The 26799-nt window shown below is 52.7% G+C and overlaps 1 protein-coding gene across 1 annotated transcript; it reads right to left on the bottom strand.

Annotated features, from left to right (window-relative positions):
• Positions 1-14719: 14719 nt before the first annotated feature.
• Positions 14720-16886, bottom strand: LOC125538258 (uncharacterized). Its single transcript, XM_048701533.2, has 3 exons — positions 16079-16886; positions 15800-15985; positions 14720-15194 (listed from the first exon to the last, which is right to left on the bottom strand). Exons 1-3 carry the CDS (start codon positions 16595-16597, stop codon positions 14901-14903), a joined length of 999 nt encoding a protein of 332 aa, XP_048557490.2. The 5' UTR covers positions 16598-16886; the 3' UTR covers positions 14720-14900.
• Positions 16887-26799: the final 9913 nt, after the last annotated feature.

Below are 26799 nucleotides of genomic sequence, written 5' to 3'. Positions count from 1 at the left end.
TGCCGCTCCATGATAGCATGGCAAGTTTCATGAATTTCAGACGAGTTTTGGATTTATTAGAATTTAAGAACCATGCATCTCATTATTTTGCCGGCAATCAACGGTGCCCCGGTGTTTGAAATTCATTCTCATTTCTTGCATGGGACCTAAGCATGCACCCAAGGACACATATTTGATTTTTCAACCAATTTATATGCACTGGAGCATGTGCATGTAGTTCAAATTTGAATTATGCACATAAATGCATTGAAAACTCAGTTAATGCATAAAAATGTCTAAACGAACCCCGAAAAATCATAAAAAATCACACAACACTCCTGTTGTTCTATGTTGACACGAGAAAAAAATTTGAAAGCAATAAGAAGCAATGGATATCGTTTCGTCCACAAAGGTGGGACGTTCCCTACCAAAAACCATCATGCTTGTTGTGAGAAGCTCTGGTTTGTGAGAAGCATATACCCAAACCTGCCCCAAATGGGACAAAAATTGTACCACGGCATGTTGATGCCGCTCCATGATAGCATGCCAAGTTTCATGAATTTCAGACGAGTTTTGGATTTACTAGAATTTAAAAACCAGGCATCTTAATGTTTTGCCGGCAATAAACGGTGCCCCGGTGTTCCAAATTCATTCACATTTCTTGCATGGGACCTAAGCATGGACCCAAGGACACATATTTGATTTTTCAACCAATTTATATGCACCGGAGCATGTGCATGTAGTTAAAATTTGAATTATGCACATAAAATGCATTGAAAACTCAGTTAATGCATCAAAATGTACAAACAAACCCCGAAAAATCACAAAAAACTACAGAACACTCCTGTTGTTTTATGTTGACACGAGAAAAAAATTTGAAAGCAATAAGAGGCAATGGATACCATTTCGTCCACAAAGGTGGGACGTTCCCTACCGAAAACCATCATGCTTGTTGTGAGAAGCTCCGGTTTATGAGAAGCATATACCCAAACCTGCCCCAAATGGGACGAAATTTGTACCACGGCATGTTGATGCCGCTGCATGATAGCATGCCAAGTTTCATGAATTTCAGATGAGTTTTGGATTTACTAGAATTTAAAAACCATGCATCACAATGTTTTGCCAGCAATCAACGGTGCCCCGGTGTTTGAAATTCATTTCCATTTCCTGCATGGGACCTAAGCATGCACCCAAGGACACAAATTCAATTTTTCAACCAATTTATATGCACTGGAGCATGTGCATGTAGTTCAAATTTGAATTATGCACATAAAATGCATTGAAAACTCAATTAATGCATAAAAATGTCCAAACGAACCCCGAAAAATCACAAAAGATCACACAACACTCCTGTTGTTCTATGTTGACACGAGCAAAAAAATTAAAGCAATAAGAGGTAATGGATATCATTTCATCCCCAAAGATGGGACGTTCCCTACCGAAAACCATCATGCTTGTTGTGAGAAGCTCCGGTTTGTGAGAAGCATATACCCAAACCTGTCCCAAATGGGGCAAAATTTGTACCACGGCATGTTGATACCGCTCCATGATAGCATGCCAAGTTTCATGAATTTCAGACGAGTTTTGGATTTACTAGAATTTGAAAACCAGGCATCTCAATGTTTTGCCGGCAATCAACGGTGCCCTGGTGTTTAAAATTGTTGGGGAACGTATTAATTTCAAAAAAATTCCTACGCACACGCAAGATCATGGTGATGCATAGCAACGAGAAGGGAGAGTGTTGTCTACGTACCCTCGTAGACCGGCAACGAAAGTGTTGACACAACGTAGAGGAAGTAGTCGTACGTCTTCCCGATCCGACCGATCCAAGTACCGAACGTACGGCACCTCCGAGTTCTGCACACGTTCAACTCGATGAAGTCCCTCGAGTTCCGATCCAGCAAAATGTTGAGGGAGAGTTTTGTCAGCACGACGGCGTGATGACGGTGATGATGTTCTACCGACGCAGGGCTTCGCCTAAGCACCGCTATGATATGACCGAGGTGGAATATGGTGGAAGGGGGCACTGCACATGGCTAAGGAACGATCACGAGGATCAACTTGTGTGTCATGGGGTGCCCCCTTGCCTCAGTATATAAAGGAGGGAGAGGGGGAGGTGCGGCCGGCCCTATGGGTGCGCCTGGAGGAGTCCTACTCCAACCGGGAGTAGGACTCCCCCCTCTTGCCTTGTTGGAAAATGAAGGAGGAAGGGAGAAAGAGGAAAGGGGGGCGCCCCCCCCCCCTCCTTGTCCTATTCGTACTAGGGGGGAGGGGGCGCGCGGCCTTCCCTGGCCGGCCCTCCTCTTCTCCCTTATGGCCCATGTAGGCCCAATAACCCCCGGGGGGGTTCCGGTAACCCCCCCGGTACTCCGGTAAAATCCTGATTTCACCCGGAACGTTTCCGATATCCAAATATAGGCTTCCAATATATCAATCTTTATGTCTCGACCATTTCGAGACTCCTCGTCATGTTCGTGATCACATTTGGGACTCCGAACAACCTTCAGTACATCAAAACCCAAAAACCCTAATTATGATCATCACCGAACTTTAAGCGCGCGGACCCTACGGGTTCGAGAACTATGTATACATGACCGAGACACGTCTCCGGTCAATAACCAATAGCGGAACCTCGATGCTCATATTGGCTCCTACATATTCTACGAAGATCTTTATCGGTCAGACCGCATAACAACATACGTTGTTCCCTTTGTCATCGGTATGTTACTTGCCCGAGATTCGGTCGTCGGTATCTCAATACCTAGTTCAATCTCGTTACCGGGAAGTCTCTTTACTCATTCCGTAATACATCATCCTGCAACTAACTTATTAGTTGCAATGCTTGCAAGGCTTGAGTGATGTGCATTACCGAGAGGGCCCAGAGATACCTCTCCGACAATCGGAGTGACAAATCCTAATCTCGAAATATGCCAACCCAACAAGTACCTTCGGAGACACCTGTAGAGCACATTTATAATCACCCAGTTACGTTGTGACGTTTGGTAGCACACAAAGTGTTCCTCCGGTAAACGGGAGTTGCATAATCTCATAGTCATAGGAACATGTATAAGTTATGAAGAAAGCAATAGCAACAAACTAAACGATCAAGTGCTAAGCTAACGGAATGGGTCAAGTCAATCGCATCATTTTCCTAATGATGTGATCCCGTTAGTCAAATGACAACTCATGTCTATGGTTAGGAAACATAACCATCTTTGATTAACGAGCTAGTCAAGTAGAGGCATACTAGTGACTCTCTGTTTTTGTCTATGTGTTCACACATGTATTATGTTTCCGGTTAATACAATTCTAGCATGAATAATAAACATTTATCATGGTATAAGGAAATAAATAATAACTTTATTATTGCCTCTAGGGCATATTTCCTTCAAAAATTCGTTCTCATTTCTTGCATGGGACCTAAGCATGCACCCAAGGACACAAATTTAATTTTTCAACCAATTTATATGCACTGGAGCATGTGCATGTAGTTCAAATTTGAATCGCTCACCTGAAATGGCTAGAAAACCAATTTAATGTATAAAATGTTCAAACGAACCCTAAATAATTCCAATTCTTTTACGACACACATATAGTTGCATGTTCACTCCAGATAAAAGGTCTAGTAATTCAAACACCGTCCATTGCCGCTGTGACCCCATTATGTAATTCAAATCAAGATGAAAAATCAAGTAGATCACACATAGTTTATTATCAGCAACTTTGTGAGATGTAGTACAAAATATCTTGGAGCACCGTCGGTGTATAGTACGCCTATGGCTTACGCGAGAAGGTGCGCCGGCTACAGTCCACAGCCGGCGTCTCAAGCACACTAGCTCGCTCCCCAAATATCATTTCACTGTTCAATCGTCACCGGTGAAAGATGGGCATGTGGACTCGCGTTGTGAGAGCAACTTCGATGGCCCACTCCGACGAGAGCGCGGCTGTAGCCGCCATGCGCATGCTAACAAGGTGCATGAGCGCGGCCGCAATTTGCGACCGGGGGGCAAAGGCAGCCCAAATAGCCGTTGTTGCTTCTCAGGTGGCGGCAGCAACATCTGCCTCGGGGATAGCAACTAGCGAGAGCGGCACAGCAGCTGTCCGTTCCGCAGCGGCGGCCTTAGCCCTGATGGAGGCCGCCCACGCCCAGCTCCTGGAAGTCATCGCACAAATCGAACGAAGCTTCTCCGACAACGGTCGGCAACCCACGACCGAAGAGCTGGCAATCACTGAGAGCGTTCGAGCAGCCATCCGTTCCTCCGCCGCATACCTTGCGACGACGGAGCCCGTCCAAGCCCAGATCGCGTATGCCCACGCCCAGCTCGTGGCGGCCTTTTCTAAAGAGATGGCGGACACGGATGGCGAGATGCTTGCCAAGTATGGTGCGATGGATGCCATGGAGCCCCTTCCCCAGGAGACCGTCGGGCACGAGCTGGACATGGAGGCGGCGGCGGAGATCGACGAGCACCAGCCGTAGTAGTACTCTATGTTTTGTTTAATTAAGAGCGTCGGTATTTAATTTGTTAGAGTAATGTTTAGGTCAGCTAGCTCTGTTTAATTGCTGAACTTGCTCGATTAAGAAGTGTGGGTGTGTTGTAGTCTCCTTTGTGTACCCAAATTATGCAATGACGTGGATGACCACTGTAACCATGGAAATTTGAACCAAAACTTTTAACATTCAAACTCATCACACACGGGTTAAGCTATCTGAATCATTTGTGATGTCCACATATCGTACACAGTTCTGAATAAGGGACCGTGTCTGATGAAACTTTGCGCGCCAGTTTTTTGGCTGAAGCGGTTCCAAATTTTCGGCTTCCGCGGAAATATCTACATCCCCGCCCCCTCCCCCTTACCAAAAGCCACATTTCCCCTCTTTCCGCCTTCCTTTCCAAGTTTAAAGCTTCACTCCTTGCTTGCAGTGCCGCCGCCTCCTCGCCGGCGACCCTCCTTCACGCTGCTCGACCTCCTCTATCCAGACAGGTAATCCACACCCGACTCCCATCCTCCTCCTCCTTCCACGTCCCACATGCCCTGACCGCCGGCGCGAGCACGACACCTTTCACCCCAAATCACCGACCCCTCCACCAAATAAGCGCCGGCCTAAGCCATGGTGCACGCAGTATAGCCAGGACCTCAAGGAGCATTTGGCAGCGGAGCAGCAAATCGCGCCCGCACACGCGGATGAGGTCGCGATGGCTGCCATTCGTGCCGACCCCCAGATCTTGGAGGAGCACCTTGCCAATTGCTAGTTATGCCGGTTAAGCATGCTCGGTTTACCCGTTGCGAGTGTTGCTCCTACCTTTCCTTCACAAAATCTAGTGAATTGTGCTATCTAATTTCACCATGCAATTTGTTGCTCTAGTGTATATGTTCTATATGTCGTGCAGTGTGGTGCTCACTTATTAACTGTTTTGTTAATTAGTTGTTGTCTTCAATTAACTATTTGGTTCAATTCTGCAAATGTGATGTTCAATTCTTCAAGCTGCAATTTTGTATTGTCTTCCATGTGAGAAATAAATCGAATTTATCTTTACAAAATTGTGGGTGCATTCTGTTATTGTATACCATGTGAGAAATAAATTGAATTTGGCTGTAGTAAATACATTAGAAAAAAAATACAATTGCTACAATTGGTTGTAGTTAACTGTTTGGTTAACTCTCTGATCTTCTATTAGGAGTATGTTATATTGTGCAATGTGGTGCTCAGTTAATGTTTGGTTCATTTGTTGTGGTGTTTAGTTAACTGCTTGGTTCAATGTTATATTGTGCAATGTGATGCTCAGTTAATGTTTGGTTCATTTGTTGTGGTGTTTAGTTAACTTCTTGGTTCAATTCTGCAATGCGATGTCCAATTGTCGTGGGTAGAATTTTGTATTGTTGTGCATGTAAGGAATAAATCGAATTTGGCTGCACTTAATACATGAGAAACATATACAGGTGCTATATTTCCTAGTTCTTAATCATGCTTGGTTTGGGTAAATGGGTTTTCCGTGTGGCTTCAATTAACCTGATGAATCTGCAATGTGCTTATTTTTCATCAACATATTTTACTGATAGCACGCGAACCCTTACTTAACCTGATGACTAACTACCTTATATGTGTTGCAGGGAAACAATGGGAAGCACTAAGGTTTATAATCGAGGTTAGCACGTCCATGGTCCGTTGTCTAATAGCACATTATTATGCAATTGCAGGAACCATTCTAATATTTTGGTTTCTAACAATTTGGTCTTGCACATGTAGGTCTTGTTGTCAGAGGTTTTGACCCACTGTTCGACCCTTTTGCATATGGGGAAATGAGTTGTCCATGAACATTAATGAAATCAAGAAACCCAGAAAGATTGTTAGGATAAAGAAATTAGTAACAAAAAACAACAAGATCTTTGTCTGCACAATGAAGAAGACATCAGTTCACTACAAGATGGTACTAACTATTATAACTTGCCTTTTTTATTCCTTTGCCCCATTTCCAATATAGAGAAGATATTTATGCACATCCTTGTTTCCAGGCCTTTCCAAAGCAGTTCACTGATGATTACCTCTCAAATCACCTCTATGGTCAGGAGGCGAGGAAGGTTTTCATACAACACCCACGGTTCAATATTGAAGTATTCCTGAAGAGGTCAAAGGACGGACGGTTAATCATCCACAGGCACTGGGCTAAAGTTGCAAAGACCTTCAGCATGAATGAAGGCTCAATATTTGCCTTCCGCTTCAGCAGTTTTCCAGATGAGATGCATCTGTCTATATACCATCTATGATGCTAATTTTGAAAGGTTCTACATGTTGCATGTGGAACTTACTGCTGGTGTAGTTGTGTAATGGGGTAGCTGAGTGCTGAAGCTATATCATGTTGTACTCTGATGTATTTCAATTATGAAATTCTGCTTCCTTAATATGGAAATGAAATATATTGTGTGCTTAATATGAATATCAATTAGATTAATAAATGTATTATTAATAATAGGGCAATTAGCCTACTAATTGGGTTTTGATATTGCAAATGGTTGTTCAAAAAATTCCATGGGCGATGACCTCAGGCAACGCACACAGTTTCTAGGAATAAACCTTGTTGGATCAATGAACAATCACACACGACTTTATCTTGAAAACTGTTTGCGTTAGGCCACCTTGCGCAAATGTTTACCACATAAAAACTGTGTGTCATGGACAGCCTTTGCCACACAGTTTCTTCTACGGACCGTGTGTGCTACATTCAATAACGCAAACGATTTAACGGGAAAAATTGTGTGTGATGTACCTGTGAACGGAAATGTTTTCCTTGAAGCGACTATGTGGGATGTGCATACGAACGGAAATGTTTAGCGGGGACTGACTGTGTGGGATGTACCAGAAACAATTTCGCTATATAATTGTATTTTTAGCTATACTATACGTATTTCCGTATTTGAGTGCTCGACGGTCGCACACGACCTCATTTTGCCGAACGTGTGTGCCAGGAGGGCATATCCCCGACGGTTTCTGGGTCGTGTGGGAAGGACCCCTTATCGCCCACACTCACTTGGCGATGGTCCAAATGCCATCGCGGAAAGGGGTAAAAATCGTTTATTTAGGACTGACGCGCACCAGTGCTCAAACCTATACATACACTAGCCGCTTCGAGTGAAGCCTTTGGAAACCTCTGAAACAGCTGAAAAATTTGGTAGCGACAGTCACATAGTTCATCTGGTCGCTGACAAATTTGGTCAGGCTGAGGAGTTAGGATTTCGCTAGTGCGATCTGCCTATTGTGAGGAAATTGAGAGCCCCGATGAAATTGAGAGTTCAATTTTCCGCCCGTTGTTGCGCCGCGTGCAAGCTCTCGAGTGGATCCTTATCCTGAGAACGGTCATGTCCGAAGGGGCACTAATGGCATTTCATGTCAGGTTGCCCCTGGCTATAAATAGCCCTCCCCCTACAACCACTTGTTGGTTGGCTACTCTAGGGAGAACTTGACACTTGTCATTTGAGAGCAACCCTTTCTCTAACGAGTTTGAGAGAAACCCAAGTGAGAAAACCCCGAACCAGAGCCAAAGTGATTGAGCATCACTGAAGAGATTGATCTATGTGATCCAACACCGGTTACCTTTGAAGACTGTCATTCTTCTAGATGGTTAGGTGTCATATTCTGAGCACCTAAGAGTAATTGTGGTGTGCCGGTGAACAAGTTTGTGAAGGTTTTGGAAGTCTACCTTGAAAACTTACCACGAGTGATTGGGTGAGATCTAAGTGACCTTGGCTCAAGAGAAATACGGTGAGGATTAAGTGTCCTCAGAGTTCATCTCAGCCGCCTCAACTAGACGTACAATTGATACAACAACTCGAACTGGTCTATCAAAGTGGTGTGTCTTCACCGAGCCTGCCTGGTTTCAAATTCCTCACCCCTTACCTTTGCGTTATTCCGCTGCTCAAGAATTTGTGATCTACCTTCTAAAGAATTTGAACTGAAGACTTTCATCGAGCTATTTTTTATTTCTTCAGTTCATCTTCATCATACTTGTCTGCTTGTACGATCACATATTCTTCACCTGTATGTATTTTGTATGCATGCTATTTATTTCTGTGATGATTTATTTCCCTCGCGTTTCTATTTTTCAATCTGATTTTCATTAAATTCATCAAAGTTTGACGGATATCTAAAAATCTATCTTTCACCGCCTTCTGAGAGTTAACCTGCCCTTTCAATAACCCTTCAAATCGGAGGAAGTATATCTAAAGGGACAACATCCTATATTTATGACGGGGGAAATATATCTAGAGTTATATAATGAATTCTGGCGATAATGCGTGCGTGCATAATTACTTCAGGCCCTGTTTTACAAATGTTTTACTGTGTCTGTTCGCTCGTTTCAGTATGTATTATGTAAATCTATGCTTCATCAAAATGTATAGATTTATTGTGAGCAGAGGGAGTACACTGCCATGCCACTGTAAAATGGAAGTAATTCTGAACGCACAACGCACCTGCCCTCTGACTTCAGAACTTCTGAGTATATAGCCAAAGTAGTCTCCGACTGTCCATAAGAGCATCTCCAACTACGCCCCCAACAGCCCCCCCTAGGCGTTTTTTTAGTGCCGGAGGGTGAAAATCGGCCTAGTCGTGCCCCGAGGATCTCATTTAGCGCCGATTTGGGCCGAAATAACAGTCGGCGCACCCGAGCCGAACCCAAGCGCACGGGGGTTGCCTGGGGGCGCCGACAGAAGCGAAAAGGGGCGTGGGGCCGCTCTGTCGGTGAGAGGAGGACCTTTCCCCGCCGTTTCCTCCTGCTTTCCCCCTCGGCTTCCCTCTCATTCTCTATTCCTCCCGCCAATCTCCTCCTCCTCCCCTCCCAGCCGGCCGCCATGTCGTCGAAGAAGTACGTGGTCCCCCGCGCCGCGACGGATGCCACCGCCGCCGTCGCCCGGCCGAAGCAGAGGAAGCAGAGGGCGTCGCCGTACAAACCCCCGGGCATGTCTAACGCCGACTGGAGGGTGGAAGTTCAGCGCCGGGAAACAGTCACCACCGACCGGCGAAACACGGCCAACACTAAGCAGGCCCGAGACAGCGCGACGCTCGCGGCTGCGGCGGTGGCGGAGCAGGCGGAGCGCTCGGCCGAACAAGCCGAGGCGGCTCGTGCGGGGATGATGAATCCACTAGGCGGCCACGGCCCATACGCGCCCTGAAGCTAGCAAAGTGTCGGGTCTGCGGCCGACTTCTCGTCGTCGCCACAACTCTAGGCTTGCACGCCGTCGCCGGGCTACACCGACAGTGATGCGTACGGTGGGTTCAACCCCAACACCACCTTCCCCCATGGTCACCCGACCCAGCGCACGCCCTCGCCACCGGCCTTCGTCGGCATGCAGTACCCTCCGTACACCTACTCACCACCGGCCTACGCATCCTCCCTAACGCCACCTCTCCGCCGTGGCACACTGCCCTTCTCACAAGCCTCCTCGTCGCATCTCGGCGACACCGACATGGACAACATCATCACAACCGGCCCGGCCGCCGCCGCCGCGTCCCCTGGGTTCACTGCCCAAGACGACACTATGGACCTGAACAGCGACATGGACGGCGAGCTCGACTGCGGCGAGGAGGAGCCAGAGGAGGAGGAGCAGGACGAGGAGTAGGAGGAGGAGCCGGCGCCTGCTCCGACGAGGAAAGGGAAGAAGAAGAAGAAGAAGAAGAAGAAGAAGAAGAAGAAGAAGAAGAAGAAGAAGAAGGGGTGGCGCATCAAGTGGGCGTCCAAGGAGGACGAGTGCCTCGCCGAAGCGTGGAAAGTCGTCTTCCTCGACCCGATCACCGGCACGAACCAGAGCATCGACACGTATTGGGACCGCATCAAGGCCGAGTGCGACAAGCGCAAGCTGGTCGACCCCTACTTCAAAGGCGTGCACATGCAGCGCGGGTCAAAGGCAATGGCGAACCATTGGGGGCTCATCCAAATGGCGTGCAACAAATGACATGGGGTCGTCGAGAAGATCGCGGCTCGGCCAGAGAGCGGCGCTAGTATCGAGGATCAGGTATGCCACGCCGGGCTCTCCCTTTTTGTTTTGGCTTGTGCGCGCTCGCCGACTGTTGTTTCTCGGCAAAGCTGATGCGGATGTTCGCCATGTTTCGCCAGGACAACAACGACCAAGATTTCAAGTACCTTCACGTCTTTAAGCGGGTCAAGAAGTGCGAGAAGTGGGCGGATGTCCGGCGCACCCTCGCCAAGGCCAAGGAGACGTACAAGCCGGACAGGCCGATGCCGGGCGCGTCAGACGGGCGCCCGGACGTCAACAAAGGGGACAAGAAGGGGAAACACGCTGAGTCGGCTACCGCACGTGTGCACGAGTCCATCGAGCATTGCCTCGCCGACGCCAAGACTCGGGCCGCCTAGTGGGAAGAGAAGACCGAGGCGTGATGGTCGGTATTGATGCCGAACAGCGCCATCAAGCTAGACCTGCTCCGGACCAACGTCGTCGCGAAGAAGAGGAACACCGGCCTGGCTTTCCTGATGGGCGGGGCGGACATGTCGGCGATGGACGAGCAGGTCAAGGCGTGGTACATGGCAGAGCGCGGCCTCATCCTGAATCAGATGTCGTCGACGGCGCCGTCAACTCCTACGCCGCCGCCAAGCCCGAACGGTGATGCCTCCACGACGCCCAACAGCACATAAGCTGCGCCGACGCCACCCAGCCCGAGAACGCCGACTCCTCCGACGCTGGAGGCCGACACAGCCGTTTGATGTGTCGAGTCCTTTCTCTTTTTTTTTTGCACGCCGAACTATGGCAACGTGATCGCCGAACTACGCTGATCGCCGGACTTGGGGCATTTTATGAGGGCGGGAAATGGATCATGTTTGAATTTGTGATGCCTTAAGGGCGGCACCTGGGAGCGTGGCTGGGACTTAGATCGCCCCAGAGCTTAAAAATCACCGGGCGGGCGCCCGAAAAAGCATCGGCTTTTTTAACGGGGCCGAACGAGTGAAGATGCTCTTAATAAACTACATTTTCTAGGTAGAGGCAGTAGTACTCCAGAAAGTGTTCATTGTTCATTACACGTCCATAAATGCTCGAGCGAGCCATTCCCACTCTGACAGCCTCCATGTGAGGTGAGATCTCTCCACGCGAGGATGCATGCGGTGTTCCCGTCCGGTCTCGTCACTAGTGTACTACTTCCGGTAATGTCAAACGCAAAATAACATTTTTAAAAGTTACTGTACAAAAATTCTGAAAAATATTCAATGCACTGGTACAAAAATGATCTACGTTCGGGGTGCAGAAAAGATAAATTTATGTGTGAATTATAGTAGTAGTACGTGGTAGCTAATTTCAGTTTGGCTATCAAATTGGTCAATCATCAATACCATCACTGAATCTTTCTTTCGTATTTTTCTCTCGAGTTGTGTTTTCGGTTCTGAATTTAAACTTCTGTGGAAAATAGACATGATATTGAATCTGTGCATTATTTATTTTTCTTCAGTTTTTGCATAACTCTGCAGTGGCGTTAGAGCAATTTTAATGGAGCGACTCATTTTGTCCGTTTGGATCATTCGGATACAAAACTCAGTCCAACGGGACGACCTAAACGGACACGGCGTTCGCATGCTGTCCGTTTGGTGTCCGCTCGGACCTATTTTAGGCTCAAATTTGAGAAAATTTGGGTCAAAAACGGACACAAAGCGGACGTTCTTTGTGCCCTCTTCGCCCCCTCTGTCCGGCTGCATGTGATTCTTGGCCCACTTGCCATTCACCGATCTCTCTCATCCCATCTCTCTCCTCCTTTTCCTCTTTTTTCTCCCACCACCCGCCCACCGAACATGGCCGCGCATGCTCCCCCGCACACAGCAGCAGAGGACAGGCGGGACTTGTGCTCCTCCGGTGCCGGCGCTCCGCCGTGATGGGCTCGTGCTCCTCCGGCGGATGTGCCCGGTCGCGCCCGTCGACTCGCCTCGCCCCGGCCTCGCCTCGCCGCAACTCGCCTCGCCCCCGCTTCGTTCCCCTCTCGATCCGGCAAACTATGACACAACGCAACAGCCGACCAGCGAATCCGCCATGGCTTCCGCCTCCAAGCAGCAGAGTCACACACACACTTGGTGATTTCTCCGTTAACCAATATCAAACCAAGAAATCCTCCTCGGCAGAGTGGCAAAGCAAGCAGAGGCCAAGGGCATGGAGAGCGAAGGCAGCACGAGCCCCGGTGCCGGTGCCGGTGTCGCGGCCTTGTACTGTCCGACGGACGCGGCGGCTCTCTGCGTGCCCTGCGACGCGGCTGTCCACTCCGCGAACCCTCTGGCCTCCCGCCACGAGCGCATGCCACTAGCGGCCGCCATGGCGGTGACCTCCGGCGTGTACGACCTCTTCGCGGCTGACGACGAAGGCGGCTCGTCCTGGCCGACGCCGGGGCAGGGGCAGGGAAGCCCCAGCAGCGGCTCGTCCGGCTTCAATAGCGGCGGCGGCGGCGGCGAGATGAGCCAGACGCGCAGCTCCACCTCGTCGACCCCGACCGCAGCCTCAAGCTCGACGCCGGCCACTACTTCTCGCTCCACGTCCCGCACAACGACCACCCGGACGACAAGGAGGACGCCTAGACGACAGAGACGGACGCGGACTGGGAAGCGGCGCTGAGCTACGGGCTCGGGCTTGCTCTGGCCTCCGCCGGGCAACTCGGCGTCGACAGGCGGCTGATTGTCGACGGAGTCCGCCTGCGGCGAGTCCGTGCCCGTGCTGCAGTCCGACATCGGCGGCGCCTCGCCTAGGTATCCACGCCTACGGACGGCCGGCACCGGTGACGCTCCTAGCTACAAGCTCTTTGCTTGCTACGTGTTCGACGGAATGCCCAGACGGACATGTCAAAATATGTGTCCATCCTTCATTGGGCGTATCGGCTGATCCAATTAAAAAAAGCAGACGCGGACGAGCAGACGGGCAACCCAAACGGACACAAAATGGACAAAATCGATATCCGTTTGGGTCTCCCGTTAGAGTTGCTCTTATAGTCGTGGGCATGCAGGAGATAGGAGCACAGGATACGATCCGACACAAACCTTCACTGACCCCTAAATATACATCAATAATACTACTACTACTAGTAGCAGTGTTCTACCACTACAGCTACGGATCCAGTCCCACTCTTCGACAGTGAAACGGTTCTGCGCATTAATACGAGGATTCATTTGTGTGATTGTAACCATCAGATTTTAGCAGTAAAAAAGAGCTAATGGTCACCCATCAGATCGATATTACACTGCCCCTGGAGCAGTCGTGGAACTATCAATTCATAAGTAGCTGTTCTCCGCGAAAAGAAAACATTCATAATCCCCTCCCCCCCCCCCCCCAAAAAAAAACATTCATAAATAACTCTAGTTGGATGTGTACCACGGTAGGATAATTCTAAACGCACGGACGATTAGGGGGGTTCACTAGCCTCTCTACACTAATTATCTTCCCGCTATCTAAGACTAGCCACAGTGGAGAGTAACATACACATATTTTTAAACTATATTACTATTTTTATAGTGGATGGTAATATAAGTGTAATGTCATGCAAACGTTTATTTATTAGGTTATAGACTCATTGCATTGGGACATGTGATGTTACAGTAACTAGCTAAGACTAGTCACAATGGAGAGTAATATACACATATTCCTAGACTATGTTACTACTTTTATATTGGGTAGTAACATAGGTGTGGTGTCATGCAAAGCTTCATTTATTAGGTTATAAACTCATACTGCATTGGGACATGTGATGTTACAGTAACTAGTTAAGTTACTAGAACTATCTCTCTCTTCATTAATTCATTGCCACATAGATAAATTTGCTGAGTTGGACTTGAAGTTGCTGCTGAAGTTATTTCCACTGTGGCTAGTCTAAGTTACTGTAACTACCTCTCTCCTCATTAACCCATTGTCACATAAACAAACTTGCTGATTTGGACTCGATACTCCCACTGTGACTAGTCTAATCTCCAATCAAACACTGCCAGCTAGCACCATTCTGTAAATTACGTAAAATCTGTCCGTCGTTCTAGCATTGCTCACCACGGTAGTTAAAACCTCCGTGTAGAAAGGAAGGGGGGGGGGGGGGGGGGGGGGGGGGAGGGGATCCACGGTTTATGGGAGCAGTTTACACTGACGGTGATGGGACAGCAACGTCCACCAATCCATACCGCACCAAAAACGGCAGCAACACCGGCTTCACGGCAACCACGCATCGTGCACGCATCACAAAACCCACGCCACACCCACACCGTCACCGTCCATGGAAAAATGCGGCAAGAAACGCGTGATCATTCATTCATTCCATCCCGACGCAGGCGACAAAATTCATCTGTACATACACAACAGACATGATGCTTTCTCCCTTCAAAATGGCAGTAATCCACGTAGGAGTATTACATTACGGACATAACATATGCAGCAACAACAAGAAGAAAGGTCTGGCAGGGTGGCTAGACGTGGGTGCATGATTTCTTGAGGGAGATGGCCTTGCCCAGCTTGGTCGTGTCCAGGCGGACGCTGCACTGCACGTTGTTGTAGAACCTGGGCTTCACCAGCTTGCCCAGCACCAGCGCCCGCGCCCTGATCCTCAGCGTCAGCTGCAGCGGCACCGGCGGCGGGGGCACGCCCTTGGGCCCCGGCGTGCTGCTCAGCCCCGCGCCGCCGCCGTACAGCGGCACCTTGTTGCCCACCACCGTCACCGCCACCTTGCGCTGGCTCTTCCGAGGCTGGTAGAAGTACTTCATCTGCCACAGTTGTTGTACCAGGATTCAGAACTATATTTACTAGTAGATGGTTTTGTAGCTTGAGTTCAATAGAAAAAAAAAAGGAAAGAAGTCATATGAATTGGATTTCCCGCGGAAAAAGAAGGAAATAAAGAATATGAACTGGATGGCAGCAACTCGGGATGGCGATGTGGTGTCCGAGTTTTTCAACAGTGTTCAGTGGTCTCTGTTTTTTGTTTCTTTTGCGGGGAATTGGTCTCTGCTTTTGTAGCTATCAGCAGACGTTGCCATAGCTAAAATTAACGCCCTTTGTTTTGGTCAAGACATGTGCAGCAAGACTGACTTTCTCTTTGGGCTTACAATATGCAAATGTGTGTTCATAAGACTAGTGGTTGACGTAAATGCAGCGCACAAATTTTTACGTATCTATCAACAAGAAACCAATCGTTCAGGCCGAATGACCTGAATGCGGTATTGTGATTAATTCACAGCCATTTACTTAACAGATTGACTCGGTTGTTCTCCAACTTGAGGCTTACCATTCGACCGATCAATCAGATGAAAGCGTTCAAAGAAATCTGTGCGAGGAATTAAGGATGCGCGTGCGGGAATGAATGAATGCTTACGTCGCCGGAGGCCATGAGGAGCTGGGAGTAGTAGAGCGTGACGGGCTGCGCCGTGACGTGCACGCCGAAGAAGCTCCCCGTGTTGCGGAACGTGAGCCTCACCGTGGCGTTGATCGTGGACATCTCCGTGGGCACCAGCGACGCGTCCGTCCCCGCCTGGATCACGAAGCTGTGGAACGTGACGCTCTGCGCAATCAACGGAGAGGAATCGTCAGTTCTTGCATAAGAGACGACGAATCACGAATCCGGCCGAGAGGAAAGGAGGAGGTTAGTACGTACGTTGACGGAGACGACGGGCTTCTGGTTGCGGCTGGCGCCCCAGAGGATGAGGGCGAAGAAGGTGAAGAGCACGAGGAAGGCGCTGACGAAGGCCAGCCCGTAGCGCACCTTCTTGGGGAGCGCCGAGAAGCCGCCGGCGCGGCCGTCGGCGTCGTCGTCGTCCTCCATGAGGAGCCCCTCCTCCTCGATGGCCGCCTCCTTCATCCAGGGGCTGCGGCGCGCCGCCTCGCCGCCGCCGCCACCCCCGCCGCGCTTCCCGCCTCCGCCGGCGACCCCGCGGCGGGACGAGCCGGCGGAGGGGACCTTGCCGGAGAAGCGCGAGGAGGAGGACTCCCTGGAGTGGTTCCCGAGCGAGCGCGGCGGGGAGGCGGCCGGGGAGGAGTGGAAGGAGGAGGCGGCCGTCTTGGAGTGGTTCTCGCCGTCGTCGTGGCTGGGCGACTGCACGTAGTAGGGCGCCCGCGAAGGCGACGACGGCGCCATGCTCGACGTCACCTCCGAGTCGGTCTTGGCGTGATGCATTGCGAGAGCGTTCGGCGTGCCGTCGTGCGCCCTCGTCGCCGCCCTCTCCCTTCTCTTCTCTCCTCTTCTCTTCTCCCTTGGTTGGTCGTCGTGTCCTTGGGCGCGGTCGCGTGCGTGGCTGGCTCTTGTAGTGAGCGTGGATGGGTGTGTGTAGTAGTGCTCGCCCACCTCTGTCTGGCGTGCGCGGAGGATCGGGCCGGGGTGGACGGGACGTGTTGGGAGGTGTGCGTCCGCGTCCGGGGATGACTTCCGGGGCGTGGCGGGGCGGCAGCACCCAGACCCGGAGGGCGCGGATCCGCCGCTGCTGCTATAACGATGGGCGGTCCTACGCATTCGTCAACCATCACTCTGAACGGGTGGCGTTTAGCCGTTTATAGGCCACTTGTTTTGCTTAATCCGAGCCGTCAATTCATGATCCGATCGTTGTTCTTTTTCATGGCAATACAAGTCACACTTTATATCATAAAGACTATAGTACAAGCACCCTGGACACCGACCTCACAAAACCAAAAAAAAAAACCGAACGCTAGTCTTTGTATAAAGAACACCAATCAAGAAAGAAAAATACGCGTGGATCCAACGATCCCCTTCTCGGCGGAGGAGAGCCGTTGGAATACGACAGCGGAGGAAACTCTTCTGACCGCTGGTGAGATCGCCTTTTCTCTCTTCGCGACGAAGAAATAAAAAGGTAACACACACTAAGTTTCCCTTCTAACTGAGATTGTGACTGGCGGTATACATTACATATAGTAACGACATGGGGTGGTTGCACCGATGACCAAGGGTTTAGCATCCGTCATTAGTTTAACGCACTATCAAATCAAATAAGATAACTTAAGAACAAGTAGAACAAGAAAAGTGTCTTTGCCAATCCAATCGCTATCCATGTTACAAGTATCCGTTTCTCTCATTTCCTTTCTCAAGTTGTTTTCTGAACCATAATAAAAACAGGACGCCGATATCCATCACACGTGTGGCATAATAGGCATTCGCCCATACACCTTGTGTGGCATGAGTAGGAGGCAACCCACGCGAGCTGTGTGTAGGCGAACAGTAGAATTGCTCACACGTGTGCGCATCTACTTCGTGCCACAAGCCCAACAAGTACTACTCATCCTCACCCCGCGCGTGTGGCACGGAGCAAATGCCCACACGTTCCAGCGCAGCTACATTAGGTACCTGCGGGATGACGATTTAGTTGCCATCCGGGATGGCAGATGTAGTTATCCGGGATGGCAAATGTGGTTGTAAAAGCATGACAACTCTTTCTGTTTTGGTTAACTATAGTTGCTATGTTTAATTTATGATAGTTGCCGCGTGTAACCAAATCACAATTGTCCTGTGTGATTAACTACTCGCCACATATGGTCAAACAATAGTTGCCATGTGTGTTTACCTAGTTGCCACGTGTGGTTAATCACAGTTGTCATGTATGTTTATCTGATTGCCACGTACGCGCAACTGCAGTTGCCGTCTAGCAAACGAATCATAGTTGCCATGTGTGTTTGCCTAGTTGCCATGTACGCGCAACTGCAGTTGTCATCCAACAACGTACGGCTGTCGTGTGGGCGAAAATCAGTTCGCCCACACGCGCGGACTAGGTGGTGGCTGTGTGGGCAGAAACTAGTTCGTCCATACAATGCAACTGGTAACTGTGTGATGTGTGGCGTGTGGGCGACCTTTCTAACACCCACACACCGGACTTGTGCTACGTGGCACGTGAAAACTGTCTCAATGTGTCAAGACTCGTACAAACTTAACTGGACGCTTATCCAGACATATGAGCGAGTTGCAATGTTGCTATATATGTGAGCGTTAGTGTTTTCGTAAAAAGAAAGAGAGAAGGAATCGTCAATGCATTTAAAAGAATAGGTATCGTCGATGAAGCACTACTGCTATGCTAATGCCGATTTCCGCCTGAATCTGATGATGACTTATTACATGAGTATCACTTTGTTGCTTGTGCCGTTATCTATTTCACTTAGAGTAACTCTATTCCATCTTCAAAATTTAAGGTCCGAAGCCGCATCCCAAAACTCCCAAGTTTTTAGGGGGTGCATTCTAACACATCTCAAAATATACACGTATTTCTCTCACTCAAATGCAATAAAACTCACTCCAACTTCATTTTAACATCTTTAGTCAGACATCGATGTTTTCAAATACATACATTTCAAGTGCTACTAAAAGAAAAACACACATGTTCACTGTTCACAAATAATACTGAAAGCAACACCATAGTTCATCTGAAATCATCAACGTAAACACATCATCGAAAAGCAATGAAATGCAACATAGAGCATAGATCAAGCACACCTGTTGTGACAGCCACTTTCATAGCACATCGAACTTAGCTGTCGGATTCGGGTTCCGGCAGACCCTTGAGGTTCGAACACTGGGGTGCGCACGGAGATTTTGCCTCCTACCTTCCTGCACCCCTCCGCCACGCTAGGATCAAAGCTATGAAAAGAACAACACAAGGGACGCAAGGTTTATACTGGTTCGGGCCACCGTTGTGGTGTAATACCCTACTCCAGTGTGTGGTGTGGTGGATTGCCTCTTGGGCGGATGATGATGAACAGTACAAGGAAGAACAGCCTCGCGAGGGTCTGTTCTTGGCTGGGGCGATGAACTGCTGGGAGGAGTTCAACCACCTTTCTCTATCTCACTCTCTCTTTCTGCTTACCACCTCTCTACTTGTCGAGCCCTTGGAGGAGACTGAGTCGAACCCCTTGCTACGTGGGTGGCCGGTTCTATTTATAGTGGCCCTGGTCCTCTCCCCAAATATTGAGCGGGAAGGGAGCCAACAATGGCGGGCTAATTTGAAGGGGGACAACAAGTATCAACTATCCTGACAAAAGTAGTCTTCGCCTGTGCAAAGCTCTGGTGATGACGCCGTCTTGGGCTCCATGGTGACCTCCATCTCGTAGTCCTCCTGGTCTTGGTCTCGTTGCACCGAAATGGCAACATTTGCCTGACGCCTCGGTACTCCGCGGCTGCGCTTGCCCCCTTTGCACCAAAGAGGAAAGGAGGGCGCTGCGCGGGCTGGCACCCGCCTGGCGCCCTGAGTCGTCATGGCTTGCGTCACGGGCACCTCGCGAGGTACCCCGCCTTGATCTCTCCGCCTCCTCGTGAGCCAGCCTGACGAGGCCGTGCCTGAGGAAGCTCCGTGTCGTCCGCCCCGCGAGGCTTGGCCCCTCGCGAGGGTCTTGGATTTGTGCTGGTGAAGATGGGCCGTGCTGGGCCCCCCTTTGAGCCACGCCGCAGGCCGCAGGCAGGCAAGTCTGGGGACCCCCGTTCCCAGAACGCCGACAGTAGCCCCCGGGCCTAAGGCGCGCCTGGACTTGGCCGTGCAGGGAGGCGGAAGGGCAAGAGCGAAGCGCCGCGGGCCCTAACAGCCTGCGGCCTTAGGCGCCGCGCGGCAGTTGATTGGACGTGGGCGGCACTGTTCCCCCACGCCCTCCTTATCTTGCGCCTTGCTAGGCGGACCCGTAGTCGTACACAGCCATTCCCCTTTTATCGCTCGAGCGCTTCATGTCCTTCCTCTGCTCGAACACTGGTTTCTGTTTTCAATTCAATCTTGAATCCTCCCCCCTTTCATATCGCCATGGCCCCGACGAAGAAGGGAAGAGGGAAGAATCCCGTGTCTCCGCCTCGCCCGCCGCCGTTGGCGGCCTCCGCTGAGGGTTTGGGTAAGGTCAGCTTGGCTCTAGCCACCATCTTCAATGAATGCGGGAGAACGACGGCCTGGCCCGCGTCCCACTTCTCCATCGGCAGGATAGTTACCGAGGTCCCATATTTCGCCGACGCCCTGTGGGTAGGTCTGGTTCCCCCCTTTTCTGATTTCTTCAATGCCGTGCTCTCCCACTATCAGATCCACATGCTGCATCTGAGTCCTGAATCCATCACTCTCCTTTCGGTCTTCGCCTTTGTCTGCGAAGCCATGGTGGGAATCCCTCCTTCGGTTGCCTTGCTGCGCCACTTCTTCTCGCTGCATCTTGTCAACCTTACCCAATGCTGGGCGGGCGTAAGCTTCGTTGCCGCGCCAGAGACTGCCGCCTCTGGAATTGACTTCAAGCTCCCCCCTGCCCGCGGTTGGGTTCCGCGAGCGGTGGCTGTATGTGGACGCAAGGGTGCCCAGCCCCCTGCTAACGGAGCCGACCTCGCCTGTTATCCCCAATTCGGGCTGGGGCTAGGTGGCGCTTGAGAGCCCCTGGCTCGTCTTCGTCTGGCGCCGCTTCGCGCTCTTAAGGTCGCTTAGCGTGACAGCGCCCAAGGTGGTGAAAGAGTTCCTGCTATGCCGCGTTGCTCCTCTTCAACGCCACTCTCGCCGGATGTGGGTCTTCCGTGGGCGCGAGGATAGTATGAGGCTCCAGGAAGAGGACCTGGCTCCTGAGGTGCTGAAGACAGCGCTCTTGACCCTGGCTGGGGAGCCCAACCCCGGTAGCGTCCGGCGGGGAGGGGCCTTGTTGTACCTCTGCCAGAGCAGGGTCGACTTTGTGAAGCAGATGCCTGCCTTCGATGAGTGGGGGCTGCGCCCCGCCGGCCTTCAGGGGTCTCACGAGAATCCGGTGGTGGTGACTGCCCTTCCAGTCGGCCAAGGCGACTCGTCCCCGAGTGGCGGAGCAGGGAGGTACGAGGCGCCAGAGGCCGAGGGGGCTCCCGGCGTGGTGACGGCACCGGGCGAGGCTCATGAGGAAGCAGTTATCGGGGCCCGTACCGCTGAGGCTGAGGGTGACAAACAGCTGCCCTCTGCGCCTGCGACTGGGGCCCCTGAGGCTCCAGCTGCTTCTCTTGGGGAGGCGATTGGCGGCGCACATCAGGCATGCGCCCCTGACGCTGATCGTCTTGACGCTCCATCTTCGTCGCAGGTCGATCCCTGCGCCCGACTCTTAGGCCGCTTCCGCGTGGACTTTGGGGCTCTCCGGAAGAGAAGGGAGGCCCTGGGCGACGGTTACCCCTGTCGCATGCTGAAGCGCAGAAAGTACTTCGCCACTGATGAGTAAGCCTTCTCCTTTCCCTGCTCCTGATCCTTCCGTTGCTCTTACTGACCCTTGCTCCGCAGGCCCCTTCTAGCCGAGCCTGCTGAGACGGCTGAGGAGCCGTCCCCTTTGGCTTTGCCCCCTCCACTGTCCTCGAGCGCCCCAAGAAGCGGAGTCCCTTGTGGCGAGGGCGATCGAAGAGGCGAACCATCCCGAGGCGTATCGTGGCCCCGCGCACCTCGCGATCCTCCTTCGCGAGCCTTCTCGTGGCATAGCCAACCTGCCATGGGCTTCTCGCCTAGTTGTGGACTGCGATTGGCTGAGGCGCTTCCTGCGCTCTTCTCCTGAGGTCGGGCTGGCCCCAGGCCGGGCTTCTGACGCGGCGTGCCCGGCCGTCGCGAGGGTGCCAGCCCCTAGCCCGGAGGGGGAGCGCTGACCTGCAGCCCCCAGCGCTTGCTCGGGGCAGATGATGGTGTGGAAGACATGCTTGAGCGCGCTCGGGAGCGTCGCGCTCTCCGCCAAGGATTCCTTCGAAGGGCGACTGACGTAGTGAGCCTGCTTGATGTGGAGCTTGCTGATGAAGACGCGCGCCTTGAGGCCGAGGGCCTGCGCCTGGCTGCAGAGAGGCGCAAGCTGGAGGGCGCCATCGCCCTTGCGCGCCGTCAGCGCGACCTTGATGAAGCAGAGGCCAAGGCGTCGTTGGTGGCCTCTCGGGAGGCCCGGTCCCGGGCTGCTGAGGAAGCTCGGGAGGCTGACCGGCGGCGAACGGCTGCGGAGGAGCGGGCTCGGGAGCTCCTGGCCTGGTGCCACTCGCTGGAGGAGCAGATGAAGCTGCGTGAGGCAGCCCTCGCATCGATGAGGGTGCCCTCCGGCGACTCGGCGGAGCTCCAGAAGCGTGAGGAGGCGCTGACGCTGGAAGCCGCCGAACGTACCCGCGAGTACGAGCGTCTGGAGACGAGGGAGTGCTTGGTGACGCAGGCGGAGGACGATGTCGCTGCACAGGAAGCCCGTGTCCTGGAGGAGGTCGGACGTCGGGTGGCGATGGCGCATTTGAACCTCGAGCACGAGTTCGAGGAGAAGCTGGGGTTGATCCGGGCCGAAGCCGAAGGCAGGACTGCTGCCCTGAGGGCCAAGCTGGAGGAGGTGATGCGGCGGGCCGATGCTTCCCGGGCCGCCCTTGAGGTGGCGCAAGGTGGGCTAACCACCTCCCAGGCTGATGTGCTCCTTCTTCACCAGCGGGTGGAGGAGGCTGAGGCCGTCGCGCGCCAGAACGCGGACGAGATACGTCAGCGGCGGCTCTTGGAGCATGAGCACGACCCCATGCTGACCACGCTCCAGGAGAGGGCCAACGCGGCCTTGGGAAACATCTGCGAGGAGACCGTCGGCGAGCCGCACGCGGTTAACTACGCGGGCAATCTTCAATTCTTTACTGACGTGGTGACGCAGCTGGAGGCGCGGTCGATCAGGGCTGACAGGTTGGTGGAGGAGAGGAGCCGCGCCCTGCTCAGGCGCGCCTTTTCTCGTGTCTTCAGCCATCTCCGGAGCATGGATCCCCACTTCGATTTCGACGCCGCCATCGCCCCAGTCCCCCAGGCCGTCCGAGGTGAGCTGGCGCACTGGGTGGAAGACCATGTGGAGGTTCTTATCAGGGCCTTCGCCTCGGATAACGACGACGCGATCGTGGCGGCCGGCGAGGGTGGCGTGACGGGCGGCCCTGACGCCGCTGGTGGCAACGCGGGCAGCGGTGGCGAGTTCAGTGACGCCAGCAACGGCCCCGATGGCGCTCCTGAGGACGCATTGGGAGATTCATCCGACTGATTGTGCGCCGTTCCTGCTTACCCTGTATGAATATAACTCAGGTTTTGGCCTGATAGCTGTGAGAGCATTTTGGAGGGGGAGCCCCTCATGTAAAACTTGTGTTTATTGTATCAGTAGGAGCTACATTGCCCATGCGCCCGCGCCAAGTGGTTGGCTTAAGCGACGCGTTGGTCGGCTAATTTACCTTTGTCCCGTGCTGGCCCTGGGGCAGCCCGCAGGAGGCTGTGGAGCCCGGAGTGTTTCCTGATTGAGTCCATTGGACCTGCAGTAAGACGCCCTCCTGAGAGGACGCGGCGGCGGCAGTCTGGGCTGCGCGCAAGTTAGGCCTGACCCGGCTCGCGAGGGGCTCACGAGGGGAGGCAGCTGAGGCGAAGCGGTAACCGAAACGCGAGAAATTGCTCGAACGAGACTAAGCACCCCTTCCCCGAACACACGCAAATCTCAAATTCGAATCCAACTTGAATCCAGCGGGGGAAAGCGGCAACCAAAGGGAAGAGCAACAAAAGCAAACAAAAGGCCGCGTCCGGCACCTAGTCTAGTTTTGGATGTCTTCTCACCAGCGCGGAGCTAAGTGCTGCCACTGGGCGTGGGAGGGAACCCCAGGGCCTGAGGCCGGCACCCCTGAGACTCCGGGGCGTGTACAGCCCCACTCATTATTACGTGAGAGTGTCACGGGACGGCGAGCTTCACAGGCACTGGGCCTTCGTCATAGGTACTGGCCTTGCTTCATATTGCCAGATGAGGGCCCCACCTTGCGCCACACTCTAGTGCCATCAGCAACGACCGGAAACCAGGACGCCGCCCGATGGGGTAGAGCGGTCGCCAGCGGTTCCCCCGACGACCACGGGTCCTCCGCCGGGGGCAGGCCCTGGGGCACCTCCCCAGCGGAGGGCCTACCTCCTGAGAACGCCTTGCTCCGAACGCCGCGGTGGCGATGTCGGATCCCTGCCTCTCTCCTGCAGCCCCCTGCGCCCTCCTCCCGAGGGGTAGGAGACTGTGGGAGCGGGGCAGCTGCTCGCTGCGGCGACCTGCACCTCCTGCGATCCATGGTTAGCGTATACCTGCTCCTGAAGAATTAGCGGTACCCGATAATCGTTGCCTCCAGCGTGGCCAGTGGGACCGTCCCGGGGCTCCTGGAAAGGCTCAGCTTCTAGTGCCTCATCCCCCCAGCTTAGGCTGAGGAGCGAGCATTGTCCGTTCTCGTGAGGGTGTCCTTGGTCCATCATGAGGGGCACGTATTCCTCCGGCGCCGTCATCCCGAATGCCATGCCGTAATGCCCCGCATGCCACGCAGTCCTGCCTGACAGGCCCACCGTGGGGTGGCAGCGCGGCCGCCCACTGGGGCCACGGGTCGCGTTGAGTCCTTCTTCTTCGCGGACTGGGGGCGGGGGCAGCGCCGCCGCCGGTCCGGCGCTGACAGGTTCGCTGGCGTCAGAGTAGCCTTGGAACCCGCGGGCGCGCGCGGGGCCCCCGCGTAGGTCGCCCTGGGCTTGAGATGGGAGCTGGGTGGAGACGGGGTGAGCCCCCGAGGCGGCGAAGCCCAGGAGCTCCGCCACTCGCTCCAGCAGCACGTCGTGGCCGCCCTCCAGCAGTCTGCACTGCAGCAGCTCTCGGACCACCGTGAGTGCAGCTCTCGAGTTCGCCTGTTCCCGGTGGGTGTACGGTGTCGTGGTCGCGGCGTGATTGGAGGCCCTTACTGCCGACCGCGCCTACCGCGGTGTAAGAGTTGTTGAAGCCTGTCCGCGTCGCCCGCGGCCCGCAGCGCCCTGCGGACCGCGAGCTGCCTGGGGCATAGGGTCGCCCGAGGCGAGCGGTTCTGCGCGGGCGGGCCACGCAGCCCATGGGTCTGGGTTGCCCTCCTGGTCGCCGGGCATGGTGATGACGACGCGACGGGGCACGGAGCGGTGGAAGACGAATTCCGGCGCACCCCTACCTGGCGCGCCAAATGTCGGATTTCGGGTTCCGGCAGACCCTTGAGGTTCGAACACTGGGGTACGCGCGTTAGTGTTTTCGTAAAAAGAAAGAGAGAAGGAATCGTCAATGCATTTAAAAGAATAGGTATCATCGATGAAGCGCTACTGCTATGCTAATGCCGATTTCCGCCTGGATCTGATGATGACTTATTACATGAGTATCGCTTTGTTGCTTGTGCCGTTATCTATTTCACTTAGAGTAACTCTATTCCATCTTCAAAATTTAAGGTCCAAAGCCGCATCCCAAAACTTCCAAGTTTTTAGGGAGTGCATTCTAACACATCTCAAAATATACACGTATTTCTCTCACTCAAATGCAATAAACCTCACTCCAACTTCATTTTAACATCTTTAGTCAAACATCGATGTTTTCAAATACATACATTTCAAGTGCTACTAAAAGAAAAACACACATGTTCACCGTTCACAAATAATACTGAAAGCAACACCATAGTTCATCTGAAAGCATCAACGTAAACACATCATCGGAAAGCAATGAAATGCAACATAGAGCATAGATCAAGCACACCTGTTGTGATAGCCACTTTCATAGCACATCAAACTTAGCTGTCGGATTCGGGTTCCGGCAGACCCTTGAGGTTTGAACACTGGGGTGCGCGCGGAGATTTCGCCTCCTACCTTCCTGCACCCCTCCGCCACGCTAGGATCAAAGCTATGAAAAGAACAACACAAGGGACGCAAGGTTTATACTGGTTCGGGCCACCGTTGTGGTGTAATACCCTACTCCAGTGTGTGGTGTGGTGGATTGCCTCTTGGGCGGATGATGATGAACAGTACAAGGAAGAACAGCCTCGCGAGGGTTTGTTCTTGGCTGGGGCGATGAACTGCTGGGAGGAGTTCAGCCACCTTTCTCTATCTCACTCTCTCTTTCTGCTTACCACCTCTCTACTTGTTGAGCCCTTGGAGGAGACTGAGCCGAACCCCTTGCTACGTGGGTGGCCGGTCCTATTTATAGTGGCCCTGGTCCTCTCCCCAAATATTGAGCGGGAAGGGAGCCAACAATGGCGGGCTAATTTGAAGGGGGACAACAAGTATCAACTATCCTGACAAAAGTAGTCTTTGCCTGCGCAAAGCTCTGTTGATGACACCATCTTGGGCTCCATGGTGACCTCCGTCTCGTAGTCTTCCTGGTCTTGGTCTCGTTGCACCGAAATGGCAACCTTTTCCTGACGCCTCGATACTCCGCGGCTGCGCTTGCCCCCTTTGCACTAAAGAGGAAAGGAGGGCGCTGCGCGGGCTGGCACCCGCCTGGCGCCCTGAGTCGTCATGGCTTGCGTCACGGGCACCTCGCGAGGTACCCCGCCTTGATCTCTCCGCCTCCTCGTGAGCCAGCCTGACGAGGCCGTGCCTGAGGAACCTCCGTGTCGTCCGCCCCGCGAGGCTTGGCCCCTCGCGAGGGTCTTGGGTT

This window comes from Triticum urartu, chromosome 2A (genome assembly GCF_056163025.1).
Source record: "Triticum urartu cultivar PI428250 chromosome 2A, HENAU_Tu73, whole genome shotgun sequence".
Lineage (NCBI taxonomy): Eukaryota > Viridiplantae > Streptophyta > Magnoliopsida > Poales > Poaceae > Triticum > Triticum urartu.
Note: the sequence above shows the minus strand (reverse complement) of the source record. Positions and strands in the feature narration are given on the sequence as shown.